Source organism: Hemiscyllium ocellatum (genome assembly GCF_020745735.1).
Source record: "Hemiscyllium ocellatum isolate sHemOce1 chromosome 27 unlocalized genomic scaffold, sHemOce1.pat.X.cur. SUPER_27_unloc_41, whole genome shotgun sequence".
Classification (NCBI taxonomy): Eukaryota; Metazoa; Chordata; class Chondrichthyes; order Orectolobiformes; family Hemiscylliidae; genus Hemiscyllium; species Hemiscyllium ocellatum.
The window spans coordinates 4,922-25,775 of record NW_026867511.1 but is presented as its reverse complement, the minus strand read 5'-3'; the positions used below and the strand labels follow the sequence as shown (position 1 = coordinate 25,775).

The following is a 20,854-nucleotide window of genomic DNA, read 5'->3' as shown; positions in this document are numbered from 1 at the left end:
GCTCTCTCACAAGTGCAAGATTTCTTCTGCTCCCAGGAAGAGCAAAACATCTATGAAATATCTGTGGGTGGCATGGTGGCACAGTGGGCAGCACAGTGGCGCAGTGGGCCAATTCCCAGGTTCAATTCCCGCCTCAGGCGACTGACTGTGTGGAGTTTGCACATTCTCCCCGTGTCTGCGTGGGTTTCCTCCGGGTGCTCCGGTTTCCTCCCACAGTCCAAAGATGTGCGGGTCAGGTGAATTGGCCATGCTAAATTGCCCGTAGTGTTAGGCAGGGGGTAAATGTAGGGGTATGGGTGGATTGCGCTTCGGCGGGTCGGTGTGGACTTGTTGGGCCGAAGGGCCTGTTTCCACACTGTAAGTAATCTAATCTAAAAAATACATCAGTTTCCCTGACTCACAGCCACTGTCCCTTTAAGAAGCTGACTATCGAGACTGCGCTTCCATGAAATTGCAGGAATGAATGAAACTCTCACTGGCAAATTCTAAACAAGTCTCCCAACCCAGCTGCGGTCAACAGTTTAATTCCGTTTATTCTTTTATTCAGTGCAGGTACAATGGCTAACTTATTTAGAGCACGCAGGCCTAGTAATTTTACTAACATTTGCTGACTTAAAAGGCAAAAGGACTGTCACCTCTTAGTTCTGCAAGCAGACCACACAGACAATCTCAATCCTATCGGGAGTAGCAGCCAGCGTTTGTGTACAATAGATAAAACAATGGGACACCATAGTGATGGAGTGTTAATCTCTGTAAGAACTGTGTGTAAAGAGGCTACTGTCAGGTCGGTATTTCAGGTTTCCATCGCCACCTCAAACTTGTACAACTTGCGTTTGCTCAATAAAGAGGCTATTTTCGCCAGTCGCTGACTTTGGTCGCTATTTGAACACGGTCCCACAACGGGAACAGAGAATGCTTGTCCAGTGCTGAAGGTTGGACAAAAAGGACAACTAAAGTTTCTGACGGCGGCTGACAATCCGAGTGGTGTTTGTGAGAAATTCAGTTGAAAATGCGTTGCTGGTTAAAGCACAGCAGGTCAGGCAGCATCCAAGGAATAGGAAATTCGACGTTTCGGGCATAAGCCCTTCATCAGGAACGTCGAATTTCCTATTCCTTGGATGCTGCCTGACCTGCTGTGCTTTAACCAGCAACGCATTTTCAACTGTGATCTCCAGCATCTGCAGACCTCATTTTTTACCCTTTGTGAGAAATTCCCAGAGCTATGTGGAAATTGTCAGGGTCTGGGTAACTCAACGATATTCCCGGGCTCTGAGCCACACAACGAGTGGCAGGGTGGAGGGGGGAATGTGGACACAGGTTATGACCCCTCTATAGAGCTGGACAGCACGGAAATGACCTTTCCATCCAACGTGGCCGTGATGGCCAGATATCTGAAATTAATCTCATTCCATTTGCCAGCAATTGACCCATCTCTCTCTGAACTCACCTATCCATCCAGACGCCTTTGAAATGTTGTAATTGTACCAATCCCACCACTCCCTCTGGTAACTCATTCCATACATGCACCCACCACCTGTGTGAAAATGTTGCCCCTTAGATCCCCTCCACCCCCACCTTAAACCTATGCCCTCTGGTTTTGGACACCAATGAGTCTGGTTCCATGCTGTACAGCTCTATGACTCTTGTGTAAGTGATAATATATTGGTGGTACACACTTGATGGGCCAAAGGGCCTTTTCTGTACTGTATGATTCTGTGATCAGAAAACTCCCGTAGGGTTCCACAAAATCATGCCTTTCTGAAACAGACACCATTTATAACAGATTAATGCAATAATAACCTTAACGTGGAATTTAAGAACAGACATCATTCCGTTAGAGCATGTTCTTTCTGTGCTGAAACCATTCTGTTGTTTGTGGGAGATCAGGCTGAGGAGCTTTAACTATTTAGGTTTAGATGTTACGCATATAAGCCTGGAATAACAGTGGATTAGGAATAGTGTTTCAGGAGAATAGTACTCCAAGCCTCTCTAATCCTGTTGCATTAACTAGAGAGATAGGATGTCGCATCTACAGATCCAACAGAAGAGTTGTGCAGCTTGTTCAGTCAGTTAAGTTGGTTCTGCTCTCAGACAAGACTGGATGTTAATTTTGATGGATCCCTATTAAACACTACATCAGAACACTCCAAATCCAAGGAATGTGTCATGAGCAGATCAAACATGACATTTGGAGAAATAGATCCTGACATTTCTATCCTTGTGTGGGCTAGGGGGGAGAAGTCTTCACATCAGGAAACGTGCGTGGAATGAGAAACAGTTCATGTCCAAAGTCTGATTTCACTCTTGTTCAGAACTGAATGGTGCTGGAAAATGCTCGTTTTTATGTCCTTGTCAGAGGGGAGAGTAAGAGTGAGGGTAACACGGTGAGAGTACCTAGAGCCAAAGGCATAGATTGCTAATGATGGTGAAGAAGCGATTGAGGTATCATATAGATGTTAATGGAAGTATGAAAGGGAGGAAGCGTCCACACTGCTCAGAACAAAGTCAACAAGACACACCTGTGTGGGCAAATGGAACAAAATTGGAGAAGACTAAGCAGGGGAGATTGATACAGTGAATGTATCAGCTGCTGAACAACTAGTCCCAAGAATGCAGCACATAATTCCTTGAAAGTGGAGTTGGAGGAAGACAGGATTGTGAAGAAAATGCTTGCTTTCGTTGATCACAGCATTGAGTAGAGGTGTTGGGACGTCCTGTTGTGGCTGTACAGGACATTGGGGCGACTACTTTTAGGACACGGCATGGAAGTCTGGTCGCCATTCAGTTGGAACGACCCTGTTAAACTTGAGAGGCTGCAGAAAAGATTTAAAGGGATGTTGCCAGACTGGAAGTTTTGGGTTATAGGAAGATGCTGGGGCATTTTTACCCTGAGCGTCGGAGTCGAAGGGGTCACCTTATAGAGGTTTATAAAACCACGAGGGGCAAGGATATGGCAAATTGCCAAGGTCGTTTTCCCAGGGAGGGGGAGTCCAGAACTAGAGGGTATAAATTGAAGGTGAGAGGGGTAAAAATTTACAATGGTGCAACGCTTTCCTGCACAGGGTGGTGTGCGTGTGAAACAACCTGCCAGAGAAAGTAGTGCAGGTGGGTACAATTACAACATTTAAAAGGTGACTGGAGGAATATTTTGGGTTTAAAGGGATATGGGCCAAATCCTGGAACTTGGGACTGGGTCAGATTGGGATATCTGGTCAGCATGGATGAGTTGAACCGAAGGGTCTGTTTCCGTGCAGTGTGACTCTAGAAGTCTATAACTCATTACCAAAACCAGACCTTTTTACTGATGATCTTCCTGCTGGAATTTTTAGTGCACCCAGTTTCAGGAGATTTGTGGTGGGTAAAAGTGGCACATGTCCACGATCTTGGAAAATATAAAGGGGCTGTTAAAAGTACTCCAACTTTGGGAACACTGGATCTTGTGGAAGCTGTGCATTTGCAAATATTTTCAGAGAAATTCTCTCCAACTGGCAGACTACAAACAATTTTCCCACGGAATGTTACACAGATATTAAGAATGTTACCTTGTAAAACGTTTTCCTGAAAATGAAGAATTCAACTTGCTGACATGAAACAAATGTTGGAGAGAAAGGAAACTGCCAAGATCAATAAAAGTTGACGAAAGTCAACACTTGGATCTAGAAACACCCAGAAGAGGGGTGTCTCATACCTATTCCTTCAATTCGTTTTGAAATATTGTTTGTGCATCTTAATAATTAAGTCATACCCAGCACATAGAAAGATGGCTATGGGTATTGGAGGTCAGTCAGCTCAGTTCCAGGACGTTTCTGCAGGAGTTCATAGGATAGTGTCCTTGGCCCAGCCATCTTCATCAATGACCTTCCTCCATCATCAGAAGTGAAGATATTCGCCAATAATTGCACAATGTTCAGCACGATTTACAACTCCTCCCAAATTGAAGGAGTTCAGTTTGAAATGTGACAAGATCTTAACAATATCCAATGGGTTGGTGGGCGGCACGGTGGCACAGTGGTTAGCACTGCTGCCTCACAGCGCCTGTAGACCCGGGTTCAATTCCCGACTCAGGCGACTGACTGTGTGGAGTTTGCACGTTCTCCCCGTGTCTGCATGGGTTTCCTCCGGGTGCTCCGGTTTCCTCCCACAGTCACAAAGATGTGCGGGTCAGGTGAATTGGCCAAGCTAAATTGCCCATAGTGTTAGGTAAGGGGTAAATGTAGGGGTATGGGTGGGTTGCGCTTCGGCGGGTCGGTGTGGACTTGTTGGGCCGAAGGGCCTGTTTCCACACTGTAAGTCTAATCTAATCTAACATGTGCCATGCAAATGCCAAGGAATGACTCATCCACAAAAGAAAGTTTGACCACTGCCCCGTGATATTCAACAGTATTACTGTCACTAAGTACCCCACTGTCAACATCCTTGGGGGTTACTATTTACCAGAAACTCAACTCGACTAGCCACGAATGCATAGTGGCTACAAGAGTAGGTCAGAGGTCAGGAATACTGCAGCGAGTACCTCCACTCCTACTCCCAAAACCTGTCTATCTTCGACAAGGCACAAGTCAGCAGTGTAATGGAATACTTTACCACCAGTTTGGATGGGTGCAGCTTCAACAACATTCAAAAAACTTGATACCATCCAGGATTACATCAATGCACATTGCTGACTATAAACTGAGAGTTTAAAACAATTCATTTTAACAAGATTACTATTGATGTATGCTGGAGATATGGTGAATTATAAATGGAGTCTTTGCCGAGCAATCTGCCTCTTGATAATTATTGGTTAGTTGTTTTCTGTGTAAATAGCAATTTCAATTATCCATTGATTTGACTTAAGGGATGAAAACAGCATAGGATTTTATTACTTTAAAAAATAATATCTAATAATTAGAAAGATGTGACGTTGAATTTTTCAATGCTGGATTCTAATGGAAATGGGTCTCACTGAACTGGGGAAAAAACAACTCTGCAATCCACTTAGAATAAATGAAGATTAGAAACTTTATAGATCAAGTGAAGATTTTTTGAACTATTTTAGAAAAGTTGAATTAGCAATTTATGAAAGATGTTCCAGAGCTACTAGTAGCAACTCAAGGCATTGGACGTTGAGTTTTAATCTGTGAACCAGGACATTCAATTGATGAAATTCGGTTTTGAAACCTGCACTGAGTATCTCACACTTTAATTGCTTACACAGCCCCTAGTGGTGACAATCTATCATTCCATGTTAAGGTTTGAACCCAGCAAAAGCATTTACTTTTGCTTTTATTGGGTGTAAGACTACCCTAGCTCCATGGGAAATCAAACTAAGAATTTGGTTCAAAAATAAGAAAAAGTGCAATTGGGAAGAATTGGGTTGAGACTGAGGGAATGATGGTGAGTGGAATGCTAAGGCCATTAGATGTTTGTTGCTTCTGATCTTTAAATAACCTAGGAATCAAACCAATTGCAGCTTTTATCAAACTTCCATAAAACTACAATAGACAGCATTACGTACTCTACGTGCTAAAGATATACAGGCAATTTAAATGAGTTATGGGAAAGAAAACGAGTGAAAACTAAAATTTAAACTGAGATTAAAAGTTATTCGCATGAGTCAAATGATTGTCTAACTGAGGAATGATAGTACGCTGTTTGTACTGTTTAATAAGAGACATAGTTTTGAAGTATTGAAATATAACCAGAACACAGGGACAAGAGCATTTTCGCCTTGTTTAAATATTGCTGCTTATCTGGGACAGTATGTTCAGTTTAGTTACAATGCCACAAAAATGGATAAATATTTTTTGGGAAATTTGGAAATAAGAGCAGCAAATGCGAAGGGGAAGGATGTGCTATGGGGAATTTTGGACAAGTATAACTTTTATAGCAGTAAAAAGGAGTCAGTGATACACAAGTTTAGATTGCTAAGGAAGGTTGATCAGTTGAACTGCAGCTTGCATTTGACAAATAGGAAGCAAATATGCCAATACACAAGTCTAGGAAATTGAGGTATGTGTTAGCTGAAGCCAAGTTTTTAAATACTGTTAGGTTGGTTGAACATGTCACTGTTTAGGCCGCTTTTGGAACATTGCGTGCAGTTCTGGTCTCCTTCCTATCGGAAGGATGTTGTGAAACTTGAAAGGGTTCAGAAAAGGTTGACAAGGATATTGCCAGGGTTGGAGGATTTGAGCTATAGGGAGAGGTTGAATAGACTCTGAGTGTATTCCTGGGGCATTTGAGGCTGAGGGGTGAACATTATAGAGCTTGATAAAATCATGAGGGGCATGGATAGGGCGAATAGACAAGATCTTTTCCCTGGGATGGGCAAGTTCAGAATGAGGGCAGAGGTTTACGGTAAGAGGGAAAAGATATAAAAGAGACCTAAAGGGCAACTTTTTCACTCACAGGGTAATGCGTGGTTGGAATGTGCTACCATAGGAAGTGTTGGAAGCTAGTACAATTGCAACATTTTAAAAGTCATCTGGAAGGGTATATGAATAGGAAAGATTTGGAGGGATATGGGCTGGGTGCAGGCAGGTGGGATGAGATTAGGTTAGGATATCCGGTCGGTATGAACGAGTTGGACCGAAGGGTCTGTTTTCATGCTGTACATCTCTATGACTCCATGACAAAGTAGCCTGCTTGATTGGCACCATATCCACATACATCCACTCCCTCTGCCCCACTGTTCAGAAGCAATAGTAACCACTATCTACAAGATGCACCACAGAAATTCACCAAAGATCCTTGGAAAATGTCTTCCAAATCAACAACCATCTCTATCTAGAAGTGATTTGGAGATGCCGGTGTTGGACTGAGGTGTACAAAGTTGAAAATCTCACAACACCAGTTTATAGTCCAACAGGTTTATTTGGAAGCACGAGCTATATGTGTGCTTCTCCTTCATACTCCACAACCACCTGATGAAGAGTAGCGCTCCAAAAGCTAGTGCTTCCACATAAACCTGTTGGACTCTAATCTGGTAATGTTTAACCCCATCTAGAAGGACCAGAACAACACATACTTGGGAACACAACCTTTTGCAAATAACTTCCAAGCCACTCACCATCTTGACTTGGAAACCTATTGCTGTTCCTTCAGTGTTGCTGGGTCCATGTCCTGGAATTTACCTCCCTAAAGGCATTGTGGGTCACTGTACAGTGTGTGGAGCGCAGCAGTTGAAGAAGGCAGGCCACCACCATCTTTTCAAGGGGAACTAAATGCTGGCTAGCCAGTGATGCCCATGTACCACGAGTAATGTTTAATAAATGATCGAAACAGAGGGTTGGAATCTGCAACCTAAAGAAAACACTAGAAAAGAGAGATAGATGGAGGGCACTGTTTCGGTCCTTACTTGAGGACAGAGAAAGTGATATACTGACACTGAATTGGAAACAGAGTTTAGAATTAAACACTTGTAGTGTTTAACTCAGTGCATAAATCGAAACTCGATTAAAGATTGGCTCTTGACATATACTTCACCAACACATCAATAGGACGTTAAGAAAGCATAAGGAACACTGGATTTCATCACGTTAATGGCGGCTGTAGCTCCCACAATCCTATGCGGTCCAGAAATCACTATCTGCCATGGGCAGTGCGGATGCATGCAATGCAGCAGGTGCTGGTGCGCATGTGTGAGATCGAAATAAGGCCCCGCCCCTCATTGTTTTGATAGACGGGGATTCGACCTTTGGTCAACCCTGGAGGACCGGAAGGAGATTGGTCCTCCTGCCAATCAGAGCCCCGCCCCCATTCTGCTCTTTTTTGAATGAAGAATAAGCTTTATCCCAGCCTTCTTCTGTCCAACATTTGTGAGCAGGATGCTCTGTTTTCTCACCCTCCCCTTTCTTTTCCATTTTTTTCTCTCCCTAAGGTTTAACTGTTGGTTTGCAGGAGCTGGAGGGAAAGCAAGTCAATCCGGAGGAGCGGATAGACGCTGGAAAATGTTGGTTCAGATCTGTGTGACAGGCTGTGTTTCCTCAACTTGACACATTTAATTGTCTCTTGATCTGCCATAAGGACAGATGCAAGTATACTGAATCTATATGAGAAATAAAGTGCTGGCCAGGAGTCAGATTCCCACTGAGGGCTGTTTGTGAGACCATTTTGATTTGATTTGATTTAATTTGATTTATTGCCACTTGTACCACATTCAGTTGGTAGAGTTGTGGATTGTGTGCAGGGCTGTTGTAGGTTGCAATGAGACATTGACAAGATGCGTAACTGGGCTGATAAGTGGCAGATGGAGATCAACCTGGAAAAGTGTGAAGTCATTCACTGTGAAAGGTCAAATTTGAATGCAGAATACAGAGTGAAAGGCAGAATTCTTGGCATTATGGAGGAACTGAGGGATGTATGGACCCATGTCCACAAATCCCTCAAAATTGCCTCCCAAGTTGATAGGGTTGTTAAGAAGGTGTATGTTGTGTTTGCTTTCATTAGCGAGATATTGAGTTTAAGAGGTGCAAGGTTATGTTGCAGCTCCATAGAATCCTGGTGAGACCACACTTGGAATACTGTGTTCCATTCTGGTCGCCTCATTATAGGAAAGATGTGGAAACTTAGAAAAGGTGCAGAGAGATTTACTTGCATGCTGCCTGGGCTGGAGGGTTGAGGCAGCCAAGGCTTTTCTCACTGGAGTGAAGAAGAATGAGAGGTGACTTGATAGAGGTGTGCAAGATATTGGGGGTGGGGGGATGGGTGGCGGTGCAGTGCCATCAGGTAGAGGGCTACTTCAAGGGCAGCAAGGACTTATCTGCTGCATGTCATGGGCTTTAGGAAGGGAGGGGACTGGGAGTGATAGATGAATGATACCGCGTACCTGACATAGCAGCTCCCAGTCCAGGATAACAGCAACCAGGGGTAGGCTTTGTGGGCACAGATAAAATAGGTGCCATTGTAAGTTCGGAGATGGAGTGTCTGGGTCCCTGTCCAGCTGGTGAGGAAGGTGGTATTCTGGGTGATCCTGTCGGTTTAAAATGCTGCCATCTGCAGCAGATCAGCGTGTGTGGGAGTTAGGAGCAGAGAGTCAATGCACTGGCTCCAGCCAGCCTCCCATCCGGATGTCTGTCTGTGTTTCAAACAGATGGATCCCGCAGGTGGCCCATGTGGGCTGGTGTCAGCAATGGTCAGGGCTGGGGGCTCATGGGAGGGGTTGTAGGCCGGGTAAAACCACTCTTTCAATTTGTCCAGGGGGTAACCCGCAGACCTACAGCAGGCTGGGCTCTTGTCCCCATATTTGGTCATTGCTGGTGGTATTTTGAGTGTGGTAACCTCTGGGGACCTGTCTGATTCCAGCCACCATTCCGCCTTGTCAGAGATGTTAAAAGGGACTGGGGCTAAGGGAATGCCCCCATGAGAGTGGACAGGGACCCTAGTGCAGACCCAACAGTGGGTCTGGTTGAATCTCTGGGCATACTGATGGGCCATTCTCAGGAAGGTGTTAGCCCACAAGTCACGCCGGATTATTAAATATCTCGCGCTTTGTCCCTGTTTACCAGCAAGCCACAGTGTGATGGTCAGGCCGAGGGTGCTGATGCTGAGGCGAGCAGCTGGATCCATCCTCGGTGGGTGGAGTAGTGTCTTCTTCTCTCTCTGGTCCCTGTTCATTGGTTGTGGAGCCCTCTTGCAGCGGGTGGCATATGTCCATTTGAGCCGTCCTTCCAGTTTCACAGCTGTCCAGGTTGTCAGCAGGATGAGGTACGGGCCTTTCCAACTCGGGAAGAGGGAGTCCTTTTCGAGTGATGTTATCATGATGTAGTCCCTGAGTTGGAATGGATGAATGGGCACTGATTGGGATGTAGGCAATGCAGCCATGACCTGATCGTGTGTAACACTAATGCTCCTGCTAAGGGCCTGGACACACTGCAGGGTCTCTTGTGTCAGTATCTGTGGAGAGTTTAGGGGGCCTGGTATCGGTGGGCATAGGTCACCCCATAAGCATCTCAAAACGGGTGAGCCCAGTCATGTGGTTTGCCTGCACAGGTATAGTATACAGGGCAAGTGGCAAGGCGTCTGGCCTGGTCAGTCCTGTGTCCTGGGTGATCTTGGTCAGTGTGGTTTTAAGGGTGCTATTCATCCGCTCGACCATTCCTGATGACTGAGGTTGGTAGGGGGTGTGGTGTCGCCATGGTATCCCTAGTGCCTCGCTAATGCTAGTCGTGAGCCTAGCAGTGAAGTGAGTCCCCCTGTCAATCTCTATGCGACCAGGAACTCCAAATCTGGGAATGACATCCTTTAGGAGGCATTATACTACCGTGTGTGCGTTGTCCTTTTCTTGTGGGAAATGCTTCCACCCATTTGGAGAACATGTCTCTGATGACCAGGATGTACTTGTAACCCTGTTTTTGGAGCATGTGTGTGAAGTCAACCTGTAAGAGGCTGAAAGGTCCTTCAGGAACTGGCAGATGGTCATACTTGGCAACTGGCTTCCCTGCATTGTTCTACAGGCAGATGAGGCACTGAGATAGCAGGGCTTGGGCAGCAGCAGTGAATCCTGGTGCATACCAGGACTGATTCAGTATGCATCATACCTTCTTGCCAGTGTGGTCAATGCCGTGGGCTGCTAGGGCCAGTGTGTGCTCTTGGACAAATGATGTGGCCATCAGGGTGTATTAGCAGGTTAAGGGAAGGAGATTGTGTGGCCCCAGTGTGGGCCCAACTGTCCTTTCCCTGCTGTGGAGAAGTTTCTTGAGTAGCTCGCACTGCCTCCATGGGCTCAGGGAATACTGGGGCCTTCGCTATTCTGGGATCCTGCAGGATGTAGATGGTGGGGTGCAGTGCGATTTCCGGGCTGCTGTGTCAGCTGAGGCATTCCCGAGGGTGACCGGGTCAGTGGCAGAGGTATGGGCACGGCATTTGATAATTACTAGGGCTGAGGGTAACAGGACTGCTTCCAGGAGGTTAGATATCAATGCAGAGTGTTGTAGTGGCCTCCCTGCTGAAATGATGAAGTCTGTCTGTTTCCAGAATGTGCCGAAATCGTGAACGACTCCGAAGGCATATCTGGAGTCAGGATCAATGTTTGCTGTGTGTCCTTTAGCAATGACACAAGCCCGAGTGAGCACAAACAGCACCACAGTTTGTGCAGATGTGCCCCATCTGGCAGTGCAGCTAACTCTAGGACTGAGAAAGGAGTGCAGATGGCATACCCTGCCAGTGTGCAGTGTTCTGAGGGCCTGAAGGAGGAGCCATCTGTATCGAGTATGAGGTCAGGGTTGTCTAGAGGTGTTTCAGAGCGGTCAAGGTGCGGGGTGACGACCTGCTGGACAGGTCTAAACAGTCGTGGTCATCCGTAATGGTGGTCAGAGTGAGTGGGAGTAGGATGGCGGGGTTCGGGGCAGGGGCACGTTGTAGGGACAGGTTGGCTTTAGGTAGTAAAGTGACCTCATAGCCAGTTCTCTGTATGGCAATGAAATGTTGCTGCTGGAAATCGAGTAATATGGTTACAATGATGTTAATTGGAAAACAGTTACCAGAGAAATGTCCTAATTCTCTACACAAAGCAACATTCTGACAGTATCGATGGATCATTTCTCTTTGCAGGGAGGTGCTAATGTCTCCTCTGAAGTGGTGAGTTGCTTCCATTGTCCTGTCCTGGGAGTAGTGTTTTTGCTGGTGCCTCTCTGTCTGACCTGTCCTTTGTGTGGCTTTGGTGTTGCTGGGTTGTGAAGCTGCCCTCGGGGCTATGGGATAGCTGTGGTGCTCTGTCATTGTTAGTGGGTGCTTAAAGTGTACAGGTATTCCCTTGTCTGCGAGTGCTGTCTAGTTTCACTTGTCAGTCTGCTTGGTCCCTGCTGAGGCATTCTGGGTGTTTTGGTACAGTTTGGCCAATTGTGGGTTGCCAGGGTGGCAGAACTTTTCTCACATACAATTACCAGGAATATTTGGAATCCTGAGAAGGATTCAAGTGAATCCTAGAGAGATGTTGCATGCCTTGGACTATTCCCAGAAAGTGAATGAACTATCAAGATTCATGTAGATATTCGTGGGAATTCTTGCAGGGATGTAAAGAAACATAGATTTACAATTTAAGGCTATACATCCCATTCTGCTAAGTTTATCCAGTTAATTGGTAATTTTTATGTTTCAAAATGTGAAAAATTAACAAGAGTTCTCTCAGTTAATCACTGGGTATTCAAATGTTTGGCGGCACGGTGGCACAGTGGTTAGCACTGCTGCCTCACAGCACCTGTAGACCCGGGTTCAATTCCGACTCAGGCGACTGACTGTGTGGAGTTTGCACGTTCTCCCCGGTCTGCGTGGGTTTCCTCCGGGTGCTCCGGTTTCCTCCCACAGTCCAAAGATGTGCGGGTCAGGTGAATTGGCCAAATTGCCCGTAGTGATAGGTAAGGGGTAAATGTAGGGGTATGGGTGGGTTGCGCTTCGGCGGGTCGGTGTGGACTTGTTGGGAAGGGCCTGTTTCCACACTGTAAGTCTAAGTCTAAGTCTCTTCAGAATTAAAGATCATAACAAAACTGGGTGTCATTGTGGGTTGTTGAATCTGTAGTATGTGTTTGGTAAAATTTGGATGAACAATATTTCAAAGTGAATTTTATCATGTTAAGCACTAACACTTTCTGGAGAGGACAGATTTGCCCTTGTGTGTTTTGCAACACTTAACCAAGCTTAGTTCTCTCGACTAAGCAGACAGGTTGATGCTAGAGTTGAGAGCTGTGGCAAAACGTCAGAAATAATGTAGGCAGGAACACAGCTATTAGGGTTAGAAAGTTAGCCAAAAACAATAAAAACAGGTAGGAAAGTTTTGTCAGCTTTTCTTAAAACACGTTAACAAGTAAGTGTTTGGTTCTGCAGAAAATGAGTCTAGGGATTCAGTAACGGAGGATAAAGAGATGGCAGATGAATTGGAAAGAGCTAGAATTTGACTTCACTCGTGAGGATAAAAGTAACACCCTGGAACTAGCTGTAAATCAGGAATTGAAAGGAGGGAGGAACTGAAAAAATTACAATTACTAGGGAAGTAGTACTGAGTAAATTGTTGGAACTACGAGCTGACAAGTCTGATTTCATCCTCGACACCGAAAGACAAACTAGCCAGTGAAATATTTAATGTATTGGTTTTAATTTTCCAAATCTCATTAGTTTCAGGGTCGTTTCTTTAGATTAGAAAAGTCCTTTCGTGAGACAGAGAACAGGAAACTGCAGACCGTTTAACTTAACATATGTCGTAGGGAAAATGTTCAAAGCTATTATTAAAGATATAATGATAGGGCACTTGTATAAGTTCAAGGTAATCAGGCAGCGTAAATGTGTTTTTGTCAATGAGAAATAATGTTGTAATAATTTTTTTGAAGAACGGCCTCTCGGCACCGCGACTGAGCTGATGAATCTCCAGTGCCGACAGGGAATGGAATCCCTTCCCTCAGTGTCGACATTTCCACAACTTCTCCGCAGTTCTGGTGACTTTTTGACTCTGTGTTTCAAATGAACAATTGAAAGTGTGATCACACTCAGGAAACGTGTACAGTCACTCCCTCCTGCGAATAGTGTAATGTTTCTTCAGTCTGTGTAACTGGTTAAAGCTCCTTCCCACAGTCAGCTCACGGGGAGACACTCTCAGTCTGTGTAACTGGTTAAAGCTCCTTCCCACAGTCAGCTCACGGGGAGACCCTCTCAGTCTGTGTAACTGGTTAAAGCTCTGCCCAGTCAGCTCACGGGGAGACTGTCTCAACAAGGAGAAAAGACATACAAAAGTTGAGCAGCGAGACAAAATGCAAAAGCAATAAAATGTCGAACCACGGGGAAAAAATATTGTGACTCTACTCCTTTTCTTCTTTTTGGCATTTGGACACTTAAAATCTGTCAGTAACACCAGCATCTTAAAAGAACATACTGCGCATGTTTTCTGGTGTCAGCAAAACACCAGATATGCTCATCGCAGTCCGCCAAAATAGGCACGCGATCTTCTTTTGATTGGCCAATAGGAAGTACTGGAGGACCGGAAGAAGTCTAGTCCTCCCGCCAATCAGAGTCACCCTATTGTCTGAATGCGGAAGTTTGACCATGAGCTTCTGAAGCTGCTGCTGTTTCTCTGAAAGAAGATCGAGCTTCACCCCAGAACCCCACTTCCTTCCTCTGTCCAATATCTGTGAGTACAGGTCGCTGTTTTCTCGCCGCCTTTTCCATTTTTAAAAAAATTCAGGGTTTCAATTGACTTGCAGCAACTTAAAGGAAAGGGAATGAATCGGGGTGGGAACAGACTCTGGAAACGTTGCTGCACGTCTGTGTCGCAATTGACGAAATAGACAGGCAGGAGGCTGGAAGAACAGAACAAGCCAGGTAACATCAGGAGGTGGAGAAGTCGACGTTTCACGTGTAACCCTTCTTCAGGATTGGGGATGGGTGTAGCGGTGTCCTGGGGGCTGGGTGGTGAAGTGGGGATAGGTGAAGACAGGTGGAGGGTCCGACTTGGTGGGTCAATGGGAGGAATAAATCTGGTTGATGACAGGGAGGAGTAGAAATGAGGGGGAGGGGCTGAGAAGGGAGTCGAGGGGGATGGGAAGTGAGATTATTTGAGACTGGAGAACTCAATGTTGAGTCCTCTGGGCTGGAGGCTGCCCAGACGGAGGATGAGGTGTTGTTACTTCAATTTGCTGTTTGGTTCATTGTGGCAATGGAGGAGGCCTAAGATAGTCTTTTCAGAAAGGGAGTGGGAAGGGGAATTAAAATGTGTGGTGACTGGGAGGTCCCGTCAACCTCTGTGAACCTGTCTGCGAAGCTTGGCAAACCGTTCCCAACTTTATGCTCGGTCTCCCCAACGTAGAGAAGATCACAATTGGAAAATACGTGAGAAGTAGAATACAACAATGTGAAGTTGTAGCCTTTGCTGTGGGGGGGAAAAAGCAGAAAGGAATTGTATTATTTAAATGGTGATATACTGAGATGTGGAGAAAGTGAGATCAGCAGATGCTGGAGATTAAAGTCAGTAAGTGTGGCGCTGGAAAAGCACAGCAGGCCAGACAGCATCCGAGAGGCAGGATAGTCGATGTTTTGGGCCCAAGGGAATAGGGAATGATATGTGGATGTAGAAAGGGGGCTCAGTGTCTTTCTACACCAGTCACTGCCAGTTGTCAGACAGGTGCAGCAAGCAATCAGCAAGGCAAGTGCTATATTAACAAGAGGAATTGAGTTCAGAAGTGGGGATGCCTTCCTGCAGTTAGGGGGTCATTGAATATATTCAAGGCTGAGTTCATCTGATTTTTTGAGCAACAATGAAGTGGATGTTTATGGGGGAAAGCAAGAAAATGTTTTTAAGACCAGTAGAGAACAGTTACAGTCACACAGCACATGAACAGACCTTTCAGTCCAACTAGTCCATGCTGACTGTATTCACAAACTAATCTAGTCCTACTTGCCAGTGTTTGGCCCATATCCCTCCAAACCTTTCCTATTCATGTACTTAACCAAATGTCTTTTAAAAGTAACTATACCGGCATCCACCTTCCTCTGGACATTCATCCCACACGTGAACCACGTGTTTTTTTAAAAAAGTTGCCCCTCAAGTCTTTTCAAAACCTTTCTCCTCTCACTTTTCACAATTTGCTGCGTAATCCTGAAACTCCCACCTGAGGGAAATGACACCTGCCATTCACCTCATGTATACCTCTCATGATTTTATAAACCTCTGTACGGTCACCTCTCAACTTCCTGTGCTCCAGTGAAGAAAGTCCCAGCTTATCCACCTAGATTTTGGTAGATTCATATCCAGTTATGGTCTGTTCAATGCTGGTCCAGGTTCGAAAGACCAATTGGCCAACTCCTGCTCCCAATTCTCACGCTCTGTGTCCAAAGTTAAAAATCATACAATACAGGGTCATAGTCCGACAGGTTTATTTGGGAGCACTAGCTTTTAGAGCGCTGCTCCTTCATCAAATGGTTGTGAAGAATAAGATTGTAAGACACAGAATTTATAGCAAAGGTTTACAGTGTGATGTAACTGAAATTATATATTAAAAAAGACCTGGATTGTTTGTTAAGTCTCTCATCTTTGAGAACTGAAACCAACATGGTCATTCTTTCATATGTGAATAGCAAAATTTTTTTTAAAAAGTTACATTCCCAATTGGTGTCACATCGTCCCAGATAATGTATTGAAGGTGTGAGTTTCCCTGTGTGAGGCTGTCTGAACCACAATGGTCAGACTGATTCTAATTTTAAAAAATGGATTAACAGAATCTTACCTGGATTCATGCAGTTTTGTGTCCAGGACAGCAAGAGACCATCAGATATAGGAGCAGAAATTAGGCCTTTCGGCCCATTGGGTCTGCTCATACCATTCGATCGTGGCTATTAAGTTTCTTATCTGTGTTCTCCTGCTTTTTCCCCATAAGTCTCGATCCCCTTGATACTCAAGGACCTATCTATCTCGTCTTAAATATCCTCAGTGATCTGGCCTCCACAGCCTTCTGTGGCAGTTAATTCTATAGATTCATTACTCTCTGGCTGAAGACATTTCTCCTTATCTCCAATGTGAAGGGTCTTCCCTTTACTCTAAGACTGTGCCTTGAGCCTTAGTCTCTCCTCCCAATGGAAAGATCTTCCCAACGTCCACTCTGTCCAGGCCGTTCAGTATTCCGTATGTTTCAATTAGATCTCCCCTGAGTATAGGCCTGTTAATCAGCATCACCTAGACCCTTCAGGATGAGATACAACAGGGATTAGGCTCAACAAAGTGAGAAGGGAAGGAGAGTGTGTGGGATGGAGACTTTTAGCTTTGAGGGAATAAGAGAGGAAGCAGAATTGACTATAAATTAGAATTGATTGGATGGACCAGTGGGCTGAGGAGTGGCAGATGGAGTTTAATTTAGAGAAATGTGAGGTTTTGCATTTTGGTCAAACAATCCAGACAGGACTGGTACAGTGAAGGAGAGTGTTGCAGAACAAAGAGACCTAGGAGTGCAGGTTTATAGTTCCTTGAAAGTGGAGTCGCAGGTAGACAGGATAGTGAAGAAGGTGTTTGGTATGCTTTCCTTTATTGGTCAGAGCATTGAGTATAGGCGTTGGGAAGTCATGTTGTGGCTGTACGTTGGTTAGGCCTCTTTTGGAATAGTACGTCCAGTTCTGGTCTCCCTGCTTGAGGAAAGAACTTTCAAACTTTGAGAGGGGTCGGAAAAGATTTACAAGGCTGTTGTGAGGCTTGGAGGGTTTGAACTACAGGGAAAGGCTGATTAGGTATGGGATATTTTTCCCGGAGCATCAGAGGCTGAGGGCAGCCTTATTGAGGTTTATAACAGGCATGGATAGGGTGCATATCCAAGGTCTTTTCCCCAGGGTCAGGGAGGCCAAAACTAGAGGGCATATGTTTGAGGTGAGAGGGGAATGATTTGAATGGGACCTGAGGAGCAATTGTTTTCACGCAGAGGGTGGTGCATGTATGGAATGAACTGCTAGAGGAAGTGGTGAGGCTGATATAATTATATTTAAAATGCACCTAGTTGGATACATGAACAGGAACCATAAGAGCCACATGCTGGCAAATGGGACTAGATTAATTTTGGATATCTGTTTGGCACAGACGAGTTTGACCAAAGGGTCTGTTTCCGTTCTGTATGACTCTAATTGTCTTGGTGAAAGCAGAAGTGTGATTGTGAAGACTGAACTTTCAAAGCAGCTTTCGTGATTAGACTAGATTACTTACAGTGTGGAAACAGGCCCTTTGGCCCAACAAGTCCGCATCGACCCACCGAAGTGCACGCAACCAGACCCGTTCCCTTGCACCTAGCACTATGGGCAATTTAGCATTTTGAATTCACCTAACCTGCACATTTTTGGACTGTGGGAGGAAACCGGAGCACCTGGAGGAAACCCACGCAGACATGGGGAGAATATGCAAACTCCACACAGTCAGTCGCCTGAGGCGAGAATTGAATCTGGGTCTCTGGCGCTGTGAGGCAGCAGTGCTGCCCACTGTGCCACTGTGCTGCCCACTGTGCCACCATGCCACCCATAGATGTTTCATAGATGTTTTGCTCTTCCTAGGAGCAGAAGAAATCTTGCATTTGTGAGAGAGCAACTGAGTGAGTGTGCACATTTGGGATTTTGGTGGAAAGTGGGAATTCATTGCACTGTGGGGATCAAGCCCTCCCTATCCAGTCATTTCAGCTGGTGGATGAGACTCAGCAGTTCATGCAGGCAGTCAATCCAGGTAATATTTTTTAAATTCCTGCTTTGGAAATAGAACCAGTCTGACTCCAGATTGGGATACTGACAAACTCTAGCCTCATCCCTTTAATGCATTGTCTGAGCTGAGATGTCACCTTTTGTTATAAAGCCTTATGTTAGCTTGAGAGGGTGCCTTACAGGAAGTTCTGTGATTTACATATTTATGATACCTGTAATCCATTGTAAAAGATGAAAGACTTAACAATCCAGGTTTGTTCAATATATCATTTCAGTGGCAGGACACAAATGTCTTTCCATAAATTCTGTGCCTTATGGTCTTATTCTCCACAACCACCTGATGAAGGAGCAGTGGGATGATGCTTTCAATTTTGTGAACTAACAAAAGAAAAGGGTGTTCCACAGAAAGTAGAATAGCTTGTTCTGAATTTCTACCCTGCACTGACAGTGATGACTTTTGTAATCTCTTTTTACAGAGTATTTGAAGATCTGAAGATGCAAGTCTCAATGAACAGATGAAGGCCTGATGCCTGAAATGTTGACTCTCCTGCTTCTCATGCTGCCTGACCCACTGTGCTTTTACAGCGCAACACTTTTTGACACTGACTCTCCCGCGTCTACAGTCCTTATTTTCACGTCAATATCTGACAGTCACTCAATTGATCAGGACAGCCACGATTTTTGACTATAATTCTGTGAGAAGGAGCAAACCTTTTTGGTTCCTGTTTGAGTAAGTTTTCATTATCAGTGGGCCTGGATGAGAGACCCAACTGTTGCTGCCCACTGAATGTGGAGCCTGAAACTGTTATACGGCCTGGAAAGAGGAATTCCCAGCAGTGAGGGGAAGTACATGCGTTTGATTGTAGCTGAAGCTTCGGACATGGAGAAACCGTGGAAGTGTGATAACTGTGGGAAAGGCTTCCGTACTCCGTCTGACCTGGAGATTCATCAGCGCGTCCACACGGGGGAGAGGCCGTTCTCCTGTCCTAAGTGCGGGAAGGGCTTTACCCAGGTCTCTGCCCTGCTTAGGCACCAGCGGATCCACACGGGGGAGAGGCCTTTCAGTTGCCCCGAGTGTGGGAAGGCCTTCAGCAATTCCTCCACCTTGCAGACCCACCGACGAGTCCATACGGGAGAAGGGCCCTTCAGCTGTCCCGAGTGTGGGAAGGCCTTCAGCTATTCCTACCACCTGCTGAGGCACCAGCGGGTCCACACGGGGGAGAGGCCTTTCAGCTGCCCCGAGTGTGGGAAGGCCTTCAGCAATTCCTCCACCTTGCTGACCCACCGGCGAATCCATACGGGAGAGAGGCCCTTCAGTTGTCCTGAGTGCGGGAAGGCCTTCAGCAATTCCTCCACCTTGCTGACCCACCGGCGAGTCCATACGGGAGAAGAGCCCTTCAACTGTCCCGAGTGTGGGAAGGCCTTCAGCTATTCCTCCCACCTGCTGAGGCACCAGCGGATCCACACGGGGGAGAGGCCTTTCACTTGCCCCGAGTGTGGGAAGGCCTTCAGCAATTCCTTCACCTTGCTGACCCACCGGCGAGTCCATACGGGAGAGCGGCCCTTCAGTTGTCCTGAGTGCGGGAAGGCCTTCAGTTATTCCTCCGCCCTGCTGAGGCACCAGCGGGTCCACACAGGGGAGAAGCCCTTCAGCTGTCCTGAGTGTGGGAAGGCCTTCACCCGCTCCTCCAACCTCCGGAACCACCAGCGACTTCATATGCCATCGCAGGGAGACTGACAGCGACTGCCGAGTGCCATTATCGACTGGACTATCCACCCAGTTCTGGGATCTGTTGGGTTTGAATCTCATCGCGGCAGATGGTGGAATTGGAATTCGGTCAGAATCTAATGATGAAACCATTTTCTGGTGTTGGGTGGGGGAGAAAACCCCAATCTGATTCACTCACGCCCTTTTTAGGGAAGGAAACTGCTGTTGTGGGAAAGGATTCACTCAGTCGTCCCAGCTGCATCCTTTACCCGGTCTGGCCTACACATGACTCCAGACCCACAGCAGTCTGTTTCACTCCACACTGCCCCCGTTCATGGACCCACGGGTTAAGGCTGTACCAAGGATCCAATTACCAGGAATAAAGAGTGCTGACCAAGAGTAAAGAAAATGGGGTGGGGTGGAGGGAGGGGGAGTTTGTGCGCTTTGACCTTGAGTTGTTTAAAAAGCAGCTGCTTTCTCTCCCCCTTTTTGCTGGGGGAGATCTGAAGCTGTAACAAAATTGGGTCACAATAAAGATTACCTGAACTTACTGTCAGGCTCAGACTATCATTGAAAGCTTTGAGCTCCAGATGGTCTTTGATTTAAAGCTGCTCATTTCTTCCAGCCTCCTGCACTAAGTTTCTAATGTCGTGTAGCAGATGGAGCAGTGAATGATTTGCTCATATCGTTAGAACTTGTAAATTTTTAAGGAGTACCGGTACTGCATCGTTTCATCAACATTGTAAAGGTTACTGGCAGCACTGGGCGGTTTGCGCTCTGTTCACTAGTAACTCTTATCTTTAAAATTTGAGAATAGCTAAAATTATATATTCCAAAACATCATTGAAGTCTCAACGCATTTCAATTTTTAAAAAGAGCTGCTGAAATCTTTCTGAAACTTGCACTGGAATATGTGCAGTTAGGCCACAGCTCAGGACAGGCTGGAAGGGGTGAATGACCTATTCCTCATTTTGTGAAATTGGTTTCGACTAAGTAGACGTAGAGTCCTAGAGTTGTAGAGCC

At 45.8% G+C, this 20,854-nt stretch overlaps 1 protein-coding gene across 3 annotated transcripts in view; it reads left to right on the top strand.

The window, feature by feature from the left end:
* LOC132808327 (zinc finger protein 239-like) overlaps nucleotides 1–20,373 on the top strand; it is a 75,354-nt gene extending 54,981 nt beyond the window's left edge. The window contains exons 1-3 of one of the 3 annotated variants that reach the window (XM_060822085.1): nucleotides 14,000–14,092; nucleotides 17,983–18,148; nucleotides 18,600–20,373. In XM_060822085.1, the coding sequence (XP_060678068.1) occupies nucleotides 18,911–19,861 (951 nt within the window). In that variant the 5' untranslated portion in view covers nucleotides 14,000–14,092; nucleotides 17,983–18,148; nucleotides 18,600–18,910 and the 3' untranslated portion in view covers nucleotides 19,862–20,373. Of the gene's footprint in view, nucleotides 1–13,999; nucleotides 14,093–17,982; nucleotides 18,149–18,599 lie in introns of those variants that run through there. The other 2 variants (XM_060822083.1, XM_060822086.1) reach the window with 2 other exon arrangements.
* The last annotated feature ends 481 nt before the right edge of the window (nucleotides 20,374–20,854 follow it).